The 19,604-nt window shown below is 43.7% G+C and overlaps 1 protein-coding gene across 1 annotated transcript in view; it reads right to left on the bottom strand.

Annotated features, from left to right (window-relative positions):
• The window catches only part of SRGAP3 (SLIT-ROBO Rho GTPase activating protein 3), a 246,744-nt gene that overhangs the window by 10,191 nt on the left and 216,949 nt on the right, over positions 1 to 19,604 (bottom strand). Inside the window, exons 12-19 of the mRNA XM_075005212.1 lie at positions 17,060 to 17,162; positions 13,261 to 13,321; positions 12,220 to 12,297; positions 10,551 to 10,685; positions 6,413 to 6,518; positions 5,952 to 6,179; positions 4,568 to 4,647; positions 188 to 368 (exon numbers count right to left, since the gene is read on the bottom strand). Coding sequence (XP_074861313.1) covers positions 188 to 368; positions 4,568 to 4,647; positions 5,952 to 6,179; positions 6,413 to 6,518; positions 10,551 to 10,685; positions 12,220 to 12,297; positions 13,261 to 13,321; positions 17,060 to 17,162 — 972 coding nt within the window. The remainder of the gene's footprint in view (positions 1 to 187; positions 369 to 4,567; positions 4,648 to 5,951; positions 6,180 to 6,412; positions 6,519 to 10,550; positions 10,686 to 12,219; positions 12,298 to 13,260; positions 13,322 to 17,059; positions 17,163 to 19,604) is intronic.

Below are 19,604 nucleotides of genomic sequence, written 5' to 3'. Positions count from 1 at the left end.
CTTTGTTTCTTTCACAAAGAGCTTAAATGCCAGCTTTTGGAAACCAGCGCTGTGCAGCCAGCCCACAAGCTCGCAGGGGAGTGCACAGCACTTCTGAAAAACAAGGCCAGGAATTTAAAGTCACCGAAGCCTAACTTTAGACACTTAATTTTGACATTCCCAGCCCCTCTTTAAAGAGGCCACTTACATGTCTTGCACAACTATGTACTGATGGGGTATGAGGCCATCCACGCCATTATGGCGCCCTTCCCACCAGTCCTCCGATGCCCGATGGTACAAGAGGAGTGAGGCTCCTTTCTTAAAGGAGAGCTCACGCAGGGAGCGGCCAATGTAGTCAAACTTCGCTATTGCTTCAATCTGTTCCACTTCTGGAAAAAAGAGAGAAAGAACAAAGTAAATATGGGCGTTCTCTTCTCAGCAATCACCAGGGTATGCTGAGCCCTGTCTGATGCCTCTCACCCATGAGACACTGAGAACTCTCTCCATGCTCCCTGACAACATTTTCTACTATGGATAATGCATCCTTCTTGAGTTGCTAAATTCTCATTTGTTTCCCAGGCTTGCAAGGGAAGACAAAGAAGAGCTACAAAGCAAATGGGGCGTAGGTAAAATTTCATTGCATGGAAGTGATGGTCCCAGCTGTGCCACCGCATTTATTCATTGCTCCCCTTATTTATTCAATCATTTCCTTTGGGTGAGGATTTTTGTTCTTCTTAGGTGGGGGCACTGTAAATTTCACTCATCCTGTGATCAAATCACCACTTGGTGACTGCTTCAGATTAAATATCAGCCCTTTTCCTTTATTCTAGAGGCAGTTTGGTCTGAATTATTAATGGAGAGTAAATACTCTCTGGGGATTCCCATCAGGAGGGTGAACTCAAAATCTGGGCTAGGCCAATACCCACCATCCATCATCACATCACTCCTCTAGAGCAGTATTTCTTAAACTATGTTCCGTGGAAGACTGGTGTTCCATGAACAACTCGCAGCGTGTCATGAGCGTCTGACCCATTTTTGATCTCAGACACTGATGGTATATATTTTCTGTTGTTAAAACCAGACACAATGTTACTTCTTCATTGCTGTTAAATGACTTCTTAAATTAGTTCATTTTGTTTTTGCTGTATATGTTGTGGTTTGGGTTTTATTTATTTGTTTATTTACTTGGTCTGACAACAATTTTTTGAAGAATGTTTTCATAATTTCTGCATAAAAAATATTGTTTGGTGTTCTGTGGTCCTAAAAAGTTTTGGACACACTGCCCTTGATTCCCCCTGCACTCTGCCACACCCTACCCCTTCCAATCTTAGCGCCACCATTCATCAGTTATTTAAGAATCAGAATCTCCAGGCCACACTTTCGAAAGAGCTTAGCTGCTATCACAGTGCCAAATTTAAGCAGCCAGATTTCCAAAATGTGCATCTTTTGGCGCACTGGCTGCTTCTGAAAATTGGGCCCAGAGTTTCACAGTGGGAGGGGCTGGGTGCTGACCACTTTTGAACAGCTGGTTCCAACTGTGGAGGCTGGGCACTTAAATGTCAGACCAGTACCCCTCTCCTGAGGAACTGTTTTGTCAAGAGCAAGGCAGAGGCCATGTCTCCCTCAGGGCTGTGATCATGATAGACTGCACAGTGCATTACTTAAAGGTGTTTATTGGATTAAGAGTAAATCAAATGTTTGGATTTCGGCAGCAGTGTCTCACCAGTCTGCCCACTATCAAGGCCATCAGTGGGTGCCAGCAAGAGAACAGTTGATATGGCTTGATGTTCTTAGACACCGGCCTCTAGTTTTAAGCCCTCCCAGCAGCGTAGAAAAATGGGGCCAATCAGGGCAGCAGCAAAGCTAAAGAGGGCAAATTAGCCTGGATCTTTCAGATCTGTCCCATTGTCATTTAAATACAGAAACTTCCTGCGTTCCATCTGCCGCTTCTTTGTATTGCAAGCTCAGCACCTGGTGGTAATCAGAATCTGACCTACCCTTCTGCTTAGCAATAAAGTATGAATGAGATGGGAAGTGGTAGGCAGGGGGAATCTGCAAGATACTGACAAAATCCCTGATATTCTCTCTCTGGTGATGCAGTACACCATTGTTTGAGATGTTCCTTTGTGCTAGATCAGTCAGTCTAAGATACATATTTTTCCTCCGTACAAATGATGTGACATTTGGGATTACTGCTGGGGGGGAAGGGGCAGATCAATGAAGAAAGCTCACTGGAGAAATATAATAGGAGAGGCTATCAGAGGAGCTTTCAGAGCCCTGATAAAATATTGAGCTTCTCAGCAGGGTGTGTTCATGGGAGCAGAGGGAGAGACAGAGTATGTAAATTCGTAAAATAAAGCCACTCTTCTTCTCCATGCTTGCATCACAGTTAATCACCCGGAAACTCCAATCAGAACTATTAATGTGACCATCCAAGCATAAAATTGGCTAAATGGAAGTTTGCTCTCCTTCACCTTTGAGTCACGTTAGCTCCAGTTTGTTGCTAACACTGAAAAACGCAGAGTGCCTTTTTCGTTACTGACCCATTTTCAATCATCTGAATTGTCATCTCCTTCCCACCCCTTGTGCCATCTTTTTACAGACCATCAATTAGGGTCACTTATGCCATTTCCACATCAAGCATCAGAAAGGCACTGGGAGTTTTTTACAGCAGTAGAAAAAAATCAATGAAAAGAATGGCAATAAAGAAAGTAGAGAACAAGTAATGCAAGGTGGTGCATCATGCAGATTTTAAAGTGCACTTTCATGAGGCAAAATAACTTAATTAAAAAGGCAGCTTCAATACTAGGTTTATCATCTCTCAATAATCCCAAGAGAAATGTGTTTTGTTTACAATTACTGTTTTTTCTACAGACAGGCTGCAGATGCAATCCGGATATGGAAAGCAAAACTGGGCTCTTTCTGGGTTTGTGCATCACAACTAGAAACAGAGGGGACTGCCCATCATTGTGACCTAACATTATCCTTACAATGATCAGCGTAGCTTGCAGAGATTTTACTGAGGGCATGACTAGGCCCTGCATGTGGACTTTTGTTAAAAAAAACTGTTCCAGAAAAGAATCCAACACCTCCCACCACAGCTGCCTCCACTCCCGGGGTCTGAAAGGAGTCAGACGAAGTTCAGATTTATTTGTGTCACTAAAGCAAGCAGACCTGAATGTGAATAAACAGACGGAGCAGCTCTCTCAACTAAGAATGGCCCTATTTTGGCTAAGGTTTCTGTTCAGTGCAGGGCAGCAGAGCGGGTGTGACCCACAGCCCACTGACATCAATTGAAAGACTCTCCTTGGTTCCAACAGGCTTTACATTAGCTCCTTTAAATTCACGACTCTTCAGCTGTGTCTACACGTGCACGCTACTTCGAAGTAGCGGCACTAACTTCGAAATAGCGCCCGTCGCGGCTACACGCGTCGGGCGCTATTTCGAAGTTAACTTCGACGTTAGGCTGCGAGACATCGAAGTCGCTAACCTCATGAGGGGATCGGAATAGCGCCCTACTTCGACGTTCAACGTCGAAGTAGGGACCGTGTAGACGATCCACGTCCCGCAACGTCGAAATTGTGGGGTCCTCCATGGCAGCCATCAGCTGGGGGGTTGAGAGACGCTGCCTCTCCAGCCTGTGCGGGGCTCTATGGTCACCATGTGCAGCAGCCCTTAGCCCAGGGCTTCTGGCTGCTGCTGCTGCAGCGGGGGATTCATGCTGCATGCACAGGGTCTGCAACTCGTTGTCGGCTCTGTGTATCTTGTGCTGTTTAGTGCAAGTGTGTCTGGGAGGGGCCCTTTAAGGGACCGGCTGGCTGTTGAGTCCGCCCTGTGACCCTGTCTGCAGCTGTGCCTGGCACCCTTATTTCGATGTGTGCTACTGTGGCGTGTAGACGTTCCCTCGCTGCACCTATTTCGATGTGGTGCTGCGCAATGTCGATGTTGAACATCGACGTTGCCAGCCCTGGAGGACGTGTAGATGTTATTCATCGAAATAGCCTATTTCGATGTTGCCACATCGAAATAGTCTACTTCGATGTAGGCTTCACGTGTAGACGTAGCCAGTATGTGGTATGCACAAGAACATGGAGGTGAATGTTAAGCAGGTCCCACATACAGCAGGCCTTATGCTGGACTTGGTCATTTTCACCCAGCAAATCCCTGATGCTCTTTCCCCCAGAACTCACGCAGCCATCAGGTGCTGAATGTATTGTAAACAGGGGGCCAAAAGCCATCTTGATCACCTCCAAATTAAAAAGAAGCTGCTCACTGTTGGGATTAGTGGAACTATTAGGAGCAGTGCTGAATGCATTATTTTAAAGCTCTCACAGTACCATGGAAGGAGACTGAAATGTAGCCTGTGGCCTCCAACCTCCCTCCACCGCCAGTCTGTGCTGATTAGATCCCTCTAAAGGAGCGTGTTCATTAACATGCACATGTACTGCAACATCATCCCACCTAAAACAGCCATATGGTAGCCCAGGCTCATTTGATTAGGAGCAAAATGCACATTGCCTTGCTTCATGCCTGTTCCCCGGCTCTTCCTACACAGACGCAATTTTCTGCTGTTGATGTCTACACTCACCATCATCACTTGTGTGTGGCTCTGTGCCGTTGTCATGGTCCACTTCATCAATGGTTCCCGGCTCACTGTGGGGGCTGTCACTAACAGGGAACAGGTGAAAAAAAAAAGATAAAAATGTGGTTTAAAAAAGAATTAGATTTTGCTGGTAGATGATGCAGTTGTGACAAGTTCTAGTTTACCATAAATGCAAATACAGGTTTCTTAAAAACAAAAACAAGTGTTGTCCTGCAGATTTGGTAATGCCTTGCCGCACTGACTTAAGGCTGAGGACTGGAAAGGGAAAATGAACTGTCCTACCAAAGCTGAAGGAAATGTAAAACATAACCCAGCTGTGGAACTGCAGAAAAGCACAGCCGATTGTCAAATTCTCTTTGACTAATCTCAGGTATTACAGTAGAATACAGGTGACAGGTGACAGGACTCTAAAGGTCAGTGCCCCCGCCCCACCCTCACCCTGCTCCGCTCATTCCCCCCCTCTTCATTTGCCCATGCCCCTCCCCACCCACCTCTTCCCACAGAAGTGCCATGTCACTTCCAGTGGGTGCGGAGCAGTCCCCCTCCCAGTCGAGGAGTAGCGCTTTCAGGCTGTACAGCTGCAGGGGAGTGGCAGGATGGCCCCTGTGCTCATCAGAAGCAGCGTGGTGTTCACGGTGAGTGTGGGGTGGGGTGAGGACACAGAGGAGCATGTCTGACACAGAGGAGCACTGATCACTTATACAAACCATTTTCTCCACAAGGGTGTGCAAAGCAACACTGATGAAGAACAAGTTGATATTCCAAAGCTGTCCCTGAACTAAAACTCACTCTGCAGTGGTGTGAAGGACAAGAAGAAAGTGCTGCAGTGCACTAGACCACAACTTATGCATTGCACCAAGTGTTCTATTTCATACACTTCGTGATTCTCCTAATTCCTCAGTCTCCAGTGAGTGGCCAAACAGGGGTCCTACTGCATTTATAACAAAGCAGGATGAAGCAGAAAAGGAGAGAGCCAGATCGACAGCTTAGGTAAATCAATGTACTTCCAGTGAAATCAGACAATTGTAGCAATTTACATCAAACTTACACCAGCTGAGACTCAGATCCATGATGTTTATAACAGGACGAAGGAACTGACAAAACTGAATGGGGCATATCCCAGGGCTGTAAGGCCTGAGTGTTCAGCCAAAATGTCTCTCTGTCCTAATCTCAAACAACTGCTTTTATAAGCCATTCCCCTCAATGTACATGAACTGAAGTTAACCCCTTGCTCTTCAGGCACTAGCTAATAGCCCAGGATTGTCAAACACTCACTCTTGGCTTACCACAGAAAAAAATAAAGCTAGTGAGAGAAGTTTGGCCCAGTTTGGAACACTCAAGTTACTTATTTCAATCACCCACTCCTTACCAATACTCTTCTCCTCCAGTCATGCATTTCTCATACACAGGTCCTTCCAGCTCTCTGTGGCTGGGGAAGATGCCCTCATGATTTATGATGATGGTTTTGATGACCTCATTTACATGGGCTTGGCAGGACACTGGATCCTGCCCATCTGGAATGTGCATCAAAGTAGGTCCAAAGCAGATGGCCAGGTTGTAGGGATCCATCATGTTCTCATCGCTGTACTGTGACAAGCTGTAAACACAGGCAACCCACAGGTAAAGTTCAGAGACATCTAATAAAGGCTCCAAGTACTAGTACTACAGAGAATTCATGCAGCTAAGCCTAGGAAAGATGTTAAGCTAGAGCAGATCCCAAACATGACGACAGAAGCGCTGTCAGCATTTGACTTGACAAGAAGAGGGAAGGCTGTGGGAAGGAGGGGGACTAGTGGCTCAGCTAAATAAGAAACAGATAAACAGACTCACTGATTGAGGAAAGCAAAGAGGTATCTCATGACAACAATGACGGCTCGCGGCAGAGTAGTGATGATTTGCTTTATCTGGTGCACTCTTTCTGCAGGGTTCTCCATTTCTGGAACACAAGAATACACAGGAGTCTTTTATGGTCAGGCACTTGCCTGAAGGGTTTTAGTGGCTAAATAACACAGTAAAACATGGACTTTTATCCAGATCTAGTAGTCTGAGACATGAGGTAGGGTGGAAATTGTTTCCAGACAGATCTGATTTATGATTAGATACTAACAGCAAACACTGAAATGTGCCTATCAAAATTGTGCAACTCTGTGTGTACAGATGTCCATTTATGCCTGTCAGTGTGGAATCTGCATGGAGAAATTCAAAGCATACATAAAATTTGCATCCAACTGAAACTTAACCTATTTCCATAGCTATATATTTAGTACTAGTATTTATATATTTGAACAGCTACTGCATTTCTCACAGGATAGAGTCAATACTGGGACTTGAAAATAGAGCTGTTTTCCAGCTTTCCAATCCTACTTCAGTTTTTGTTTTCTTTACTGCTTTATGGGCCTAGTCCTGGGGTCCTTACTAAAGGCTGGTCTACACTAAAAAATTAAACTGGCGTATCTGCATCATCCGTGGGCAGTATATGGGGATATTCACATCCCCAAATGCTGTAGTTAAACTGAACTACCGCCCATTGGAGGCAGCCCTAGATCTATATTAGAATTCTTCTGTTGACCTACCTACCACCTCCTGCGGAAGTGGATTATCTGTGGCAGCTTGAGAACAAATCCCAACAGCATAGGTGGGGTCTACACTAAAGAGCTGCAGTAGTACTGCTGTAGCATTTCAAGCACAGACAAGACCTGAATCTTCCACTCAGTCCTTATGCTGGTTTTACTCACATCAAACTTCCATCAACCTCAAATAAGAGTTTTGCTGGAGTATGCTGACTCAGGACTTCTCTTTCGGTGAACAAAGCCTGTATTAGAAGATGACCTATTTCTTAATCAAGTGTGACTTCAGGGATGTAATGTGGGCACAATTTTGGGAACATGGATGAACACACTGGTTCACATGAGCCAAGCTAGTCTCTGAACCTTCTCTGCAGCTACAGCATTTTTCCACAGCCCAGCCACAGAACTAGATGGATTCTGAGAAGAGTCTTTACTCAAGGGGACAGTTCACTTAGCTTATCCCGTCCTGCCGCCCACCCCATTATTTTTTAATTGGGTGTGCCTGCTCCCCCAAGTACTGTCTGAAATATTACAAGAAAAGTGACTTCTAGGATGTATCTTATCCAAACAAAAAATAAACACCAAAGATTTTGTGAGAACGGACACTCTTCAGAAATTTGCTGTCCCGCGGGTCTTTGCCCACGAACACGTATGCTCCAGAATATCTGTGAGTCTATAAGGTGCCACAGGACTTCTTGTTGTTCTTGAAGATACAGACTAACACAGCTACATCTCTGATACAAAGAGAGATTCCTGCTCAAGGGATACACCTTTCACAACCTCCAAGCTCAGGTCAACAGGCTCGGGTTAGCAGCATTTGCACAAGCCGTCTGAAAATAGCCCAAGCCGCAACGTCTACACAGCTAATTTTAGCACAGTAGTGCAAGCTCCATGAGCTTGAGTCTGTTGATTCAAGCTGAAATGCTCCTTGCTGCAGACTCTGTAGATGTGCCCTAAGTGAACTACCTGATGTTTGGGTGTTTATCCGAATGATGAACCTTGCTGAAATTTGCTTATCGCTCTGAAACACAAAGGCTGCACGCAGCCAGTAAGTATTTTTTTTCCCAAATACTTTTCAGCGACTATTGGCCATATTTCAAAAATGGAAATTCTGCAGAAAACATTTTGATTTTCTCAAGTTTTCCAGTCTTTGAAGAAAAGATTGTTTTATCCTTGGTTATCATTTGCTAGGGTCAGTTTTCATTGTTTCAGTTTGGTTTTGCTTAACTTAAAATCACCTCCAGCCTTAAATAATAATAAAAAAGTCTAAAATTTTTTAATCCAAAGGTGGTGATATCTGTGTGAAAATCCAATGGAACAAAACTGTTGGTAAATTTCAAAATGTTTACTTATAAAAATATTTTGACTAGCTGTAACAGAGGCTTTAATTGATTTACTTGTAACTGCATCACTTTATAACGGGAGCACTCCAGTGAGCTGTGAACCTCTAGAATAAGAATTCCTTTTCTGTTCATTTCTTTGGCATGTGCATTTGAGAAAGGTTTCCATGTATATTCCCAGCTCCCATTCAGCAAAAGTGACAGGCAGCTTCTCACTTGTTAAGGAAGGAAGATTTTCTCGTATCACAAACAGCGAGTTATATGGCACTGCAACCATCTGGGATATTCAAAGGCCCTGTAACATGTGCAACCCCACCTGCTGCAGAAAGTCACTCAGAATAGTTAAGTGTGAGCCAAGGGAAATCAAGCAAGCTTTCTGTTTTACAGCAGTAGAGAGTCTAAAGAGACTTCTCATCAGAGTCAACCTTTCTGCCTTACTCAGCTTGTGAACTGGAGCAGTAAGAACAAGGCTTCATCATTTTACAGCATGTTGGTTTTGAGTGGTTTTCAAATGTAGGGGTTCTATGAGTGGCCTGCGAGACATTTTGTTTACCATTGCCCCTGTGTAGCAGTGCCAGATTCCGCTGGTTTCCATCCATATAGTGTTTTCCTTCCAGTATTACTAAAATGGCACACACATAAAGCAAATGCACAGGAAGTTAGGTGTGTGCTGATTGCACACAACATTGACCGAGATCTGTGTGCTCCGCCTGCATCCAACTGAAGTGCCGGTATTGTAGGTAAGCAAGTGCAGTTAGCAAACTACCCTAGCCTGGGAGACCATCTTTTGGCCCACTAAGATGGAGGGTCACTCTTGCAGCCAACTTACTAGCCTAGGTTGCCAATCACCGACATAAGTAGTCACTTTGACTCCAGTGGGAATATTCATGTGCCTAATGTTAAGCATGTACTTCCCTACCTTTCTGAACTGGGACCTTCAGCCAGATCCAGTGCTCATTCGCTGCCAGCACTTCAGTGGGGGCTGGATCAAGCTTTTTACATCTTGCCTACAACTGTTTTTCTTAGAGGCAGCCTGTGTCCACAACAAGTACTGAAGAACTGTGTAAAATTCAGCACTTTCCATGTTGTGCAACAGTTAGGGAAAATTGCTTTTGTTGTGTGCAATGCTTTCACACATGCAGTCTCTGCCTCACAGACTTTGCTTTAGGCAACACTTTTACAGAAACAGGCATTTTATAAAAAAAAAAAAAAAAAAAAAAAGAGATGGCAAGGAATTTCCTAAGACTTCCAACACAAGCCTACATTGCTGGGAAAATGTGCATATTTTTATAGAAACAGGCCAATTTGAACGACACCCATCCGAAAACATAATCTATTTCTTCTCTGAGGGGAGATGATCAACATAAACAGTAAAGGCCTCAATCAAACTCTGCACTTAACAATGTCCTATTAGAACTACTCACATACTTTGACTGGTGCTTTTTTAGAATAGGGCTAAAGTCAATATATTCTGGATATTTATTTTTGCAAAATAAAACTAAGAGTAAGCATTATAAGCAGAAATGATTACAAAAAGCTGCCCGTCATTTCTAAAACTGCAGACTAATCCCACCAGTTTCCTTTTTTCCCACAAGGGCACTAAGAGCTTCCATTACTTGGCAATACAGATCAACTGCAGCCAGAAGGTATTGAGAGTAATATAATTCAGTCTGGGGAGAGATTTTTTTATACCTAGGTCCAGCAGTTTGAGAACAGCAGGCCAGACTGTTTAGAAAAGATTAAGAATCAATCTGAATCTATGCCCTGGAATTCAAATGCAAACCTTGTGAGGTTCAGAGTGTCTGAAAAAATCCCACCCACACTGTTCACATCCCTGAGCACTTCCCAGATTTGTTTGGGATAGGAAATGCACATGGTGAAACACCAGGAGAAAGACTGGTCTTGTGAGATTGTTCTCTCTGAGTTCAATTTTGCAGACTGAAGAGGTTCAGATGAGGTTTTGATGCTTATCTAACTCTGCTTCTCTGATTAGTGGAGGACACGGTCTTACAGCTGCAAAAAGTCAGAGGAACCTACCTGTGTCTAATTGTTGGTACTTACTTATAGTTGATATCAAATCTTGAAACCTTTCCTTAGGAAAGAGTGGGTTTTCCAGTCCTCGGAAATACAGCTTTAAGACCCCAGCAACTGAATTAATATCACGTTCATTTTGATCATCAGCGAGAGGGTCTTCACCTGAATACAAAAAAGATTTAATTCCCGTAATCTTTCCTACCTGAATTAGGCAGCAAGCACCAGTCAGCTGGAAAACCAAAAGCTCTGCATTGATAAAAAAGCAACATATGGAAAAGTAACCCTATTAAGTTTTCTAGCACATCATGGCTACATCTACACTAGCCAAAAACTTCAAAATGGCCATTTGCATGGCCATTTCGAGGTTTACTAATGAAGCACTGAAATACATATTCAGCACCTCATTAGAATGCGGGTGGCCACAGCACTTCAAAATTGACGCGGCTCACAGCCGCGCCGCTCGTCCAGATGGGGCTCCTTTTCGAAAGGACCCCAGCTACTTCGAAATCCCCTTATTCCTATGAGCAGATAGGAATAAGGAGACTTCAAAGTAGCCGGGGTCCTTTCGAAAAGGAGTCCTGTCTGGACGAGCCACGTGGCAGCGAGCTGCGTCAATTTCGAAGTGCCATGGCCGCCCTCATTCTAATGAGGCGCTGAATGTGTATTTCAGTGCTTCATTAGTAAACTTCAAAATGGCCATTTGCATGGCCATTTCAAAGTTTTTGGCTAGTGTAGACACAGCCTACCAAACGTCTCAACAGGATATTTTGCTAAGCGGCATCCTGATGAAACATGCTTTAGCCCAACCTCCAGCAATCGGTGGGATGGGGCTAACTGTCACAGTGAGGGCTCTCAAACTCTCCTGAAGGTTAGCAGCCTTATTTGGTTCTTTTTCACTTTTCAAACCAATGCATCCTTTGCACTCCAGGCAGAATGACACGCTGGTATGAGACAGATTCAAAAGATGGAACCTGCTGGATGATGCAGTCATGTCCCAGTTCACCTATTTTACACTGAAATCAATTAAGTAGTATTGGCCAACTGAGCAAATGCATTGCATGTTAAGTCTGGAGGCGGAAATTTTCAAACCTGCCTAAGGGATTTGGATGCCTAGTTCATATTAAAGTGAATGGTAATAGGACATCCAAGCCCCCCTAGTTGGCTTGGAAAACCCCATCTTATGATCACAACCACCAAATCAAAGTATGTATGAAGTAATGGATTTTATACCCACAATGTCCATTATGGCCATTTAATATGATCTCCTGTATGACACAAGCCATAAAATTTCACCCAGAGAATTTTTTATATAAATATAAGTCCCAGTCCAGCAATCCTTGCATATCTGTGTGTTTTGCCAGGCTGAGCCTCATTGATATTACTTTTTAATAAACATCACCTGGAAGTCACGTTAACATTTATTTCCTGTATTATCAGTTAAGATATGTCTTTGTGAAATTTGTCGGTCTTTTCCCTGTATATAAGTATGACAAAGGATAACAATTGTGCACAATTTTAAAATGGCCCATCAAGGATAGAGGGACAAGAAGAGGTCTTTATTATCCCTGTTTTCTATTATCTAGGAAATGGTACACTGTCTAAATGCTGCTAGCGTGTGATTTTCTAATGCCCTTAGGGGAAGTGTTAGATGTCTTAAAATACACCTTTTTGGCAGATCCACAAGTTACTCACGAACCTCTTTCAAATGAATTCTTGATGTCATTGACTTCAACCTGAGATCCAGGAACTCTAAAAATGCCCTGTTGCTGAAGACCTGGAAAGGGAAAAAGAGAGGTTTAATGCCAGTGTGTTGGAACCAACATCAAAATTTGTTATTTCAGTTGTTTTCGTCTGCTGTTTTGCTGGACTCTGTGGGGGTTAATACGCCAAATGACACGGACCCTAATAAAGGACAATCCCTGGGGAAAGTAAAAGCAGATAGGTTCTTCCATTCTCCCCAAATAAGCAACATAAATAGAGTCAGAATCAATTCTGAGACTCCAGAAACCTACACTTTGCCTGTAGAAAGTAACACAGCCAAAATCTGTATTTTCTACACTGAGCAACATGCAGCATTATAGAGACTTGGCCATTAAGAGCTGATGTTACACCTTCCTGGCCTGGCTTGTCAAAATCTCACACAGAAAATAGCTCCAGAGGCTCCCCTCACCTACAACTGTCCTAGCAACACAAACACTTGCAATGAAAAAATAAAAAAATCTCAAGCGGGGGCAAGTGCCATCTGAAAGAGGAAAGGCAACATTGACAGGTAAAGGGCAGCCCAGAGCCAGTGTGCAGTGACTTATGCAGACTGCCCTGCTTCTGACTTGAAACATGCCAGGGAGAGGATCCCTGGAGGAGCCTTAACTGGCTTTTGTTTTTCCTGCTAAGCAAACTGATGTGCTCTGCACAGGCTACATCAGTGTGTTTCTGCAAGAAAGGAAGGGGAAAGGGATCACCATGCTCAGATTTTATTTCTGCTTTTGCATTCTCTATTCCAAGCCCTGTAGATCAAATACTGCAGTGAGCTTCCATAGGATTAGGATATGAATGAATAATTTAATCTCAAGTAAACCTGTATAGCACCCATATATTTATCACTTATATCATAACTCATATCCACATGGTTAGTCAAAGCAGCTGGCTCCTCTATTATCTTTCATTATTAATGGCAAACACTATTTCTTTTATACAACAGCTTCCATTGTAGCTATGAGCAAAGGAAGAATTAGCTTACCATATAAATTGATATACCGGATACAGCTTTCAACTACAAGTGGGATAGCCTGTCCTGAATCCTTAAAAATAAATAAATAAATAAATAAATAATTCAAGAAAGAATTACAAGCATTTTAGGTTGTTGACAACAACATACTGGAAGCTTATTCAAGTAAAGTTTGTAAAAAACTCAGGTTTGAAGATCAGTGCCATTGAGTTTAGTAAGAGAATAAGCAAGAAAAGGAGGTGCTAAAAAAATGAAGCCATCAAACAGTGCTTAATACACTTATGGGAGGTCAATTATTCATGGAAAAGGCCTCTATTCATGTGTGGAAAAAGCGAATTCTTCTTCTCTGGTTGGCAGAAAACAAAACACAAGGGACAAATGCAACTGGATCACAGCTATTCCATTTCAAAGTCATAATTACAAGCCAGATCAAGATGTGCATTATATCTGTCTGATGAAATAGACTCATGGTTACAGAATTTAAAGAATATTTTGATTGAAAAAAAAGAGCCATTGTCACAGAAGCTATAAAAATAATGTGTGAAATGCATTATGGACTAAAATAGGGGGTCTCACGCTAGAATGAATTTTGGCTTTTGTTCTCATATTTAAGCTACTTTCTCACATGGCCTCTAATAAATTGAGGGAAGTCTGCAGGTTGGTTGGACTGTGGCAATGGACAATTTTACAGTAGGGATGCAAATGCAGCCCTCATATTGATTTAGTTTGGTTTCAGAAAGGAGGCCCTCTAGTAAATACCTGGTTCCTTGTTCGAGCATTTCTTCTTCCTCTGATAACATAAAAAAGCAGCAGAGCAGGGGAAAAAGAAGAGATTAAGCAAGAATAAGATCAGTTAAAGTAAGCATATCTTCCGGAGGCCATGAAAGCTCAAATGCAATGGCAGCTTAGAAAGATCCAGTTCAGGCCCCCAACTATCCCTCACCCTCACCCCCAAAACCTGCACAGTATGCAGAGTCTGAGCCTCAGTGATTGACAAGAACTCAGAAGCCTCTTGCCAGAATTGTGCCATTCTTCCTCCTTCTACTTTTCTGCTACTGAACTGCTCAGTCCCTCCCATCACTCTATACAAAGTGACTTGTATTTTTACCCACATGCCACAGATGTTCAGTAGGAAATGGGGTGCCTGAACTTCTCACAAAGAAGGGAAGGGTGAATTCCTGGGAACAGGAAACTCTTATGCTCAGGGCATGCATTACTCACCAAGGCTACGTCTACACATGCCCCAAACTTCGTAATGGCCACGCAAATGGCCATTTCGAAGTTTACTAATGAAGTGCTGAAATGCATATTCAGCGCTTCATTAGCATGCGGGCGGCCATGGCACTTCGAAATTGACGCTCCTTGCCGCCGCGCGTCTCGACCAGACAGGACTCCTTTTCAAAAGGATGCCACCTACTTCGAAGTCCCCTTATTCCCATGAGCTGATGGGAATAAGGGGACTTCGAAGTAGGCGGGGTCCTTTCGAAAAGGAGCCCCGTCTGGACAAGACGCGCGGCGGCAATCCGCAGCAATTTCGAAGTGCTGCTGCCGCCCGCATGCTAATGAAGCGCTGAATATGCATTTCAGCACTTCATTAGTAAACTTCGAAATGGCCATTTGCATGGCCATTTCGAAGTTTGGGGCACGTGTAGACATGGCCTAAGTGTCCTGGGTTAGCTGTGAACTTCCATAATGGTCCACTCCTGGAGGTTTCATACAGACTTATTTGGTACCAGCCTTTGCTGGGCACAAGATTCAGGGTTTGATGGACTTTGGGTCTGATTCCTAGAATTCTAAATGTGAACAATGGTTTCCCACAGGACTGTTCTCATTATGCAGGACTCTAGTCCTCTCATAAAGGTTTCCATTGTAGCTAATTACTCCAGAACAATATTTAACAGGCTGAACTTTAATCAATATTTCCCTTTTAAAAATCAATTTAAAAATGGAAAAATCACAAGTATTAAGAATCTGTATGTCTGGACTGTATATTATTTGTGGCAATGTGTTTACCCATTTAAAAACACACTGTCTTTAGGTTTACGGCTGCACTAAAATAGCATAATAGCATAATCTAAAACAGGGATGGAAAAGGCCCATTAGTTTGTCTAATCCAGTCTTTCTCAGTGCTGTTCACAATATTTTCTTTCATGTTCTTTGCAGGCTTGTTTGAAACATATCCAGCAAAGGCACTCTCATCCCTTCTGAATGTATAGCATGATTAGATTTTGGAGTATCAGTACTTAAGAAGTTAGATTAACCCTTGGGGAATACAGGGGAAAGACTTTGAAGGCCTCTTCATAAATCGGTATTATTATTAGTAGTAGTATACTCTGCAGTATATTGGGATTGAATGGATCAAGTGAGTTATATGCATAATAAAGGGCCACATTCTGCTCCTAAATTCACTGGTATCAACCAACTTAATATGGATTGCTACCACTGTAATTTAAAAATATAATTTGATTCAAAAAAGTTATTGAAGATGTGCACTGTGCATTGCCAGAGCAAGTGAAATCTTTCCAAAGAGTGTCACAGGCTACTGAGAGAAAGCTACTAGGGCTGTTTGAGAAGCTGTTAGCTCCCGTAATGGGAATGGTACAAAAGGGAAATGCTAACACTCGCCTCCTATGTATTATGGTTTTTATTTTATTCTGTCCCCAGGCAAAAGCATTTAAGCAGATGATGGAAGTTAAGCACCAACTTAAGTGCTTTGCTGAATAATGATGGGCTGCTGACTCAGTATCTATGGGGACATAAGCACATTACTTCTACTGAATTTTCTTTCATTTTGCAGCCTATGTTAGAATAAAAGTGTACTCCTTACAAGGGGAAGCTCATCAGCTTTATAACAACACAAAAGCCAGTGCTGGATCTGACTGCAGGGCATCAGCACCTATTCAAGTTGGCCCTGACTCTAACTGACAGGTTTGTCTGGGGGCGGGGGGGCTGTTGGTGGTGGGGGAAGCCTGTTAAGAAAAGCATACAATATAGAATCCGTCACCTCTACACAGAACTTCAGCAGAAAGCTGCTTTACTAACATTCCCTAGAAGGGGGAGACAATTGGTGAGAGTTCATTCATCTTTATCTCCTCCTGTAGCCATGAAAACAGAAGCAGAAATGTTCTGATTTCTTTTTAAAGTTTCTAATCAGAACTTCCTCAGGGAATCCTCCTTGAATGCCAGTATTTTCTTGTGAGGTTGCTTCACCTCCACTCAACAGTGCTCTTTCTTTAAAAAAAAAAAAAAAGTCTAGATGTCCAATTGTTTATGGGAGAAGCTGTCTTTTATGCTATCTTTTCTTCCCCAGACCAAAAGGACCCCATCGTGGAACAGTGGGATCTTTGGGGATTTTCTTTTTTTTTTTTTGCTACTTTATCTTCTGCATGCCTTTTTCTGTGACAGGTGGGAGTGATGCTATTTATTTTCAGAGTGTTCATATAGCAGCAACTTAGAAAGCCAAGACAGCTATGCCTGTTGTGATAAGATATGGCACATTGCAATTAACCTGCTGACAGGCAAGAATGACATGGTGACTCCATACTGTTCCACACGGGTCATTGCTATTATCTCATTCCTCCCAGTTGGCGTGGACAGTAGCATGACAAGTAATGTAACGAATGCACCATGGGTGAGAACAGATATGAATGGAAATCTTCACTGAGGCAGAGAGCATACTAGCCATGTTAACAGTGTGCACAGAGGATAGGAAGGACCAGGTCCAAAAGAGGAAATGAGTTAGCAGTTAGAAGAGAAAAACCACCATTACATTCATAGCGTTCATAGACTCTCACTGTCAGCCAGCAAGTACCTTAATGAACGTTTCCATATTGCCGTTAAAGAGTTTATGATTATACACTGAGAGAGGCCTAGGTCTCCTCATTTTCTGTGGTTTAGGGGGAAGACATGGGGGCCTGGGAGAAATGGAACAAAAGAAATCAAAACACCAACATAAATACATTGACAGGGAAAGATCTCAAAGAGCATGGCGGAGGAGGCGGGTAGCCTCTGTGAGGACTAGTGCATTGGCTCCAAACACATGCTGTACCTTCTCCCCTAGATGGACTCTTCCTACCAAGTTTGATGCTGCATCCCCGCTTCCTGAGAGTTATTTAAATCTAGTCACTAAGAACACTACCCATCATGCCAGCACTATGTGGGAATCCAGTCAGGGTTGGTCCTGCTTTGGGCACCTCCTAGGGTCTCTTCCAGCGTTAGGATTCTATGACTCTTTGATACTCTCCATGTCCTGGGCCAGGGCTCAACTTAACACTTCACATGGGTTTTCTAGAGAAGAGACACTCTTGATTATTTTGAAGACCTAGGTAAGAATTTGGAGTGGGCAAGGTTGTCCCAGGGGGCCAGCGGGGGCAACCTCCCCCCAGTGCCCCAGGCACAGGGCTCAAGGCAACCACCCAACTCTGCAGGCTTCACCCCCTGCCCTGCCCTCTTACCATCTTCCCCCAGGAAACAGGGCCAGAGATTACTTGGGGACAAGGATGGCGGAAGCAGCTAGGGTCACCTGCCCCTTCCCCCGGCCACTCAACACACAGGCAGCAGGAAACAGAGGGTTGCTCTGCTTCCCACTGCTGCCGAGAAGCGAGGCACAACAGAGTGGAGCAGGCTGCTAGTCCTGCCGCCTGCATGGGGAGTAGTAGCGGGGAAAGAAAGAGACCCCTGCTGCCTCTGCCACCTGACCCTCGGCTCCAGGTATAGGATGGTTGGGGCAGCTGCTACAGGGTCCAGGGAACTCACCCCACTTCGTCCTATGGATGGGATGGCTCTGTGAGGGGGAGATCCTTGTGAATGTTGACAGACTTTGGATATATGGTTTAGGCCCCAATCAGGTGATGTGTTCCAGGCACTGTGACTTCCTGTGCACATGCACAGCTCCAGGGAAGCCTGTATGGGCACGAGTGAGCCTTTCTGCAGGCACCTCATTGCAAAATCTGGGCCTTACACTGTAAGCTGTTGGAGGCCAGGGCCGTGTCTTCCCACTATGCTGTAAGTCACCTAACGCCTTGTCAGTTCTACGCAATTTATTAAAAAGAATGCATCTTTACAACAGGAACAGCTAACAATGACACACTGGCAGCTCAGAGCCCGCCATGATCTCCCAAAGTGGTCCAGCACTGTCATGATTTGATTACCAGCTAAGTACTGTAGCTACAACTAGACAGATCTAACAGGATGCTGCTACAGCACAGCCCTGACTAGCTACTGGTGGTCCTTCGTAAGACACGCCACTCAGGAAATAAAAAGCTGCACACTTCAGTGACCAGTGTTCCTGCAAATCTTTTCCATCCAAATGCAAAATAAATTTTATGTATGTTGAGGCATGTGCAAATGTGAACCACCAGTACTAACAAAAACCTAGCTGTGGGTGCTCTTGTAATCCACTGAGCAGCATTTGACTCTCTATGGAGGGAACACACAAGAGCACAGCTTACTGAGAACACCGCTGGTGACTGGCCAGGACTTTAATGAATGATGGACCAGGAGCAATCTTCTTCCCCAGCCACACAGATTCTGTCACATCCATGTCGGAAAAAATTGCTGCTTAATATTTCTGGTCTAATCTCTTACCTGTAACACACTCCAAGTTTGTTCCTCACTCTCCAAGGCCACATATCACAGTCTCTGGCTGGTATTTGTGCAAAACAGCAGGGCTGACATTTTTACAAAAGAAAAGGCCAGTGTTGGCCCTTTGCTCGGATTTTAACATTTTCCTACCATTTATGCCAGTCCCTCACACTGCCCTCCAGAGAGAACTCTCAGAGCAGCTGAAAAGTACAATATCCATTCATTGGCAGACCCCAAATACGCCAGTGCTAGCCAGCAGAAAATATTTGGGGCAAAACTGTTGATTCCCAAAGAGATCTCATCCTAGAGATGGGAACTCAACAATTAGGAGGAAAGTGGTGGTACCTCCAAAGCATCTGCAACAAACTTATTTTTTTAGGTTGCAGTTACAAGTATCCATAGGGTCCTGGTCTGGACTGGTGAATACAGGCCCAAAATTTTAAGATAACCATAAGGAAAAAAAATGAAGGTCAAAGTTCCCAGGTTTTGTCATTTTGTTTCCTTCTAAATTCAATGTAGATTTTAAATTTTAAAAAGTTAGGACAGCTCACAGCCACCACAAGCCACCCTGCAGAGGCCAGCACTCTGCTACAATGTAGCAGTAAGAAGCTGACATGCCCAACCCAGTCCATGCTCAACCCTACGACAACAAACCAGGCTGAGCATGCAGTGGTAGAAAAAATGGGTAAATAAACAGTATTTAGGGCTCTATATTTGTGGCCATGAATTCCCTTATTTCAAATCTCTATTGGGTTTTTCTAAACAGTGAGATT

The sequence above is a fragment of the Carettochelys insculpta genome, chromosome 11 (assembly GCF_033958435.1).
Source record: "Carettochelys insculpta isolate YL-2023 chromosome 11, ASM3395843v1, whole genome shotgun sequence".
In the NCBI taxonomy this organism is placed as follows: domain Eukaryota; kingdom Metazoa; phylum Chordata; order Testudines; family Carettochelyidae; genus Carettochelys; species Carettochelys insculpta.
This window is presented reverse-complemented; position numbering and strand designations above follow the sequence as displayed.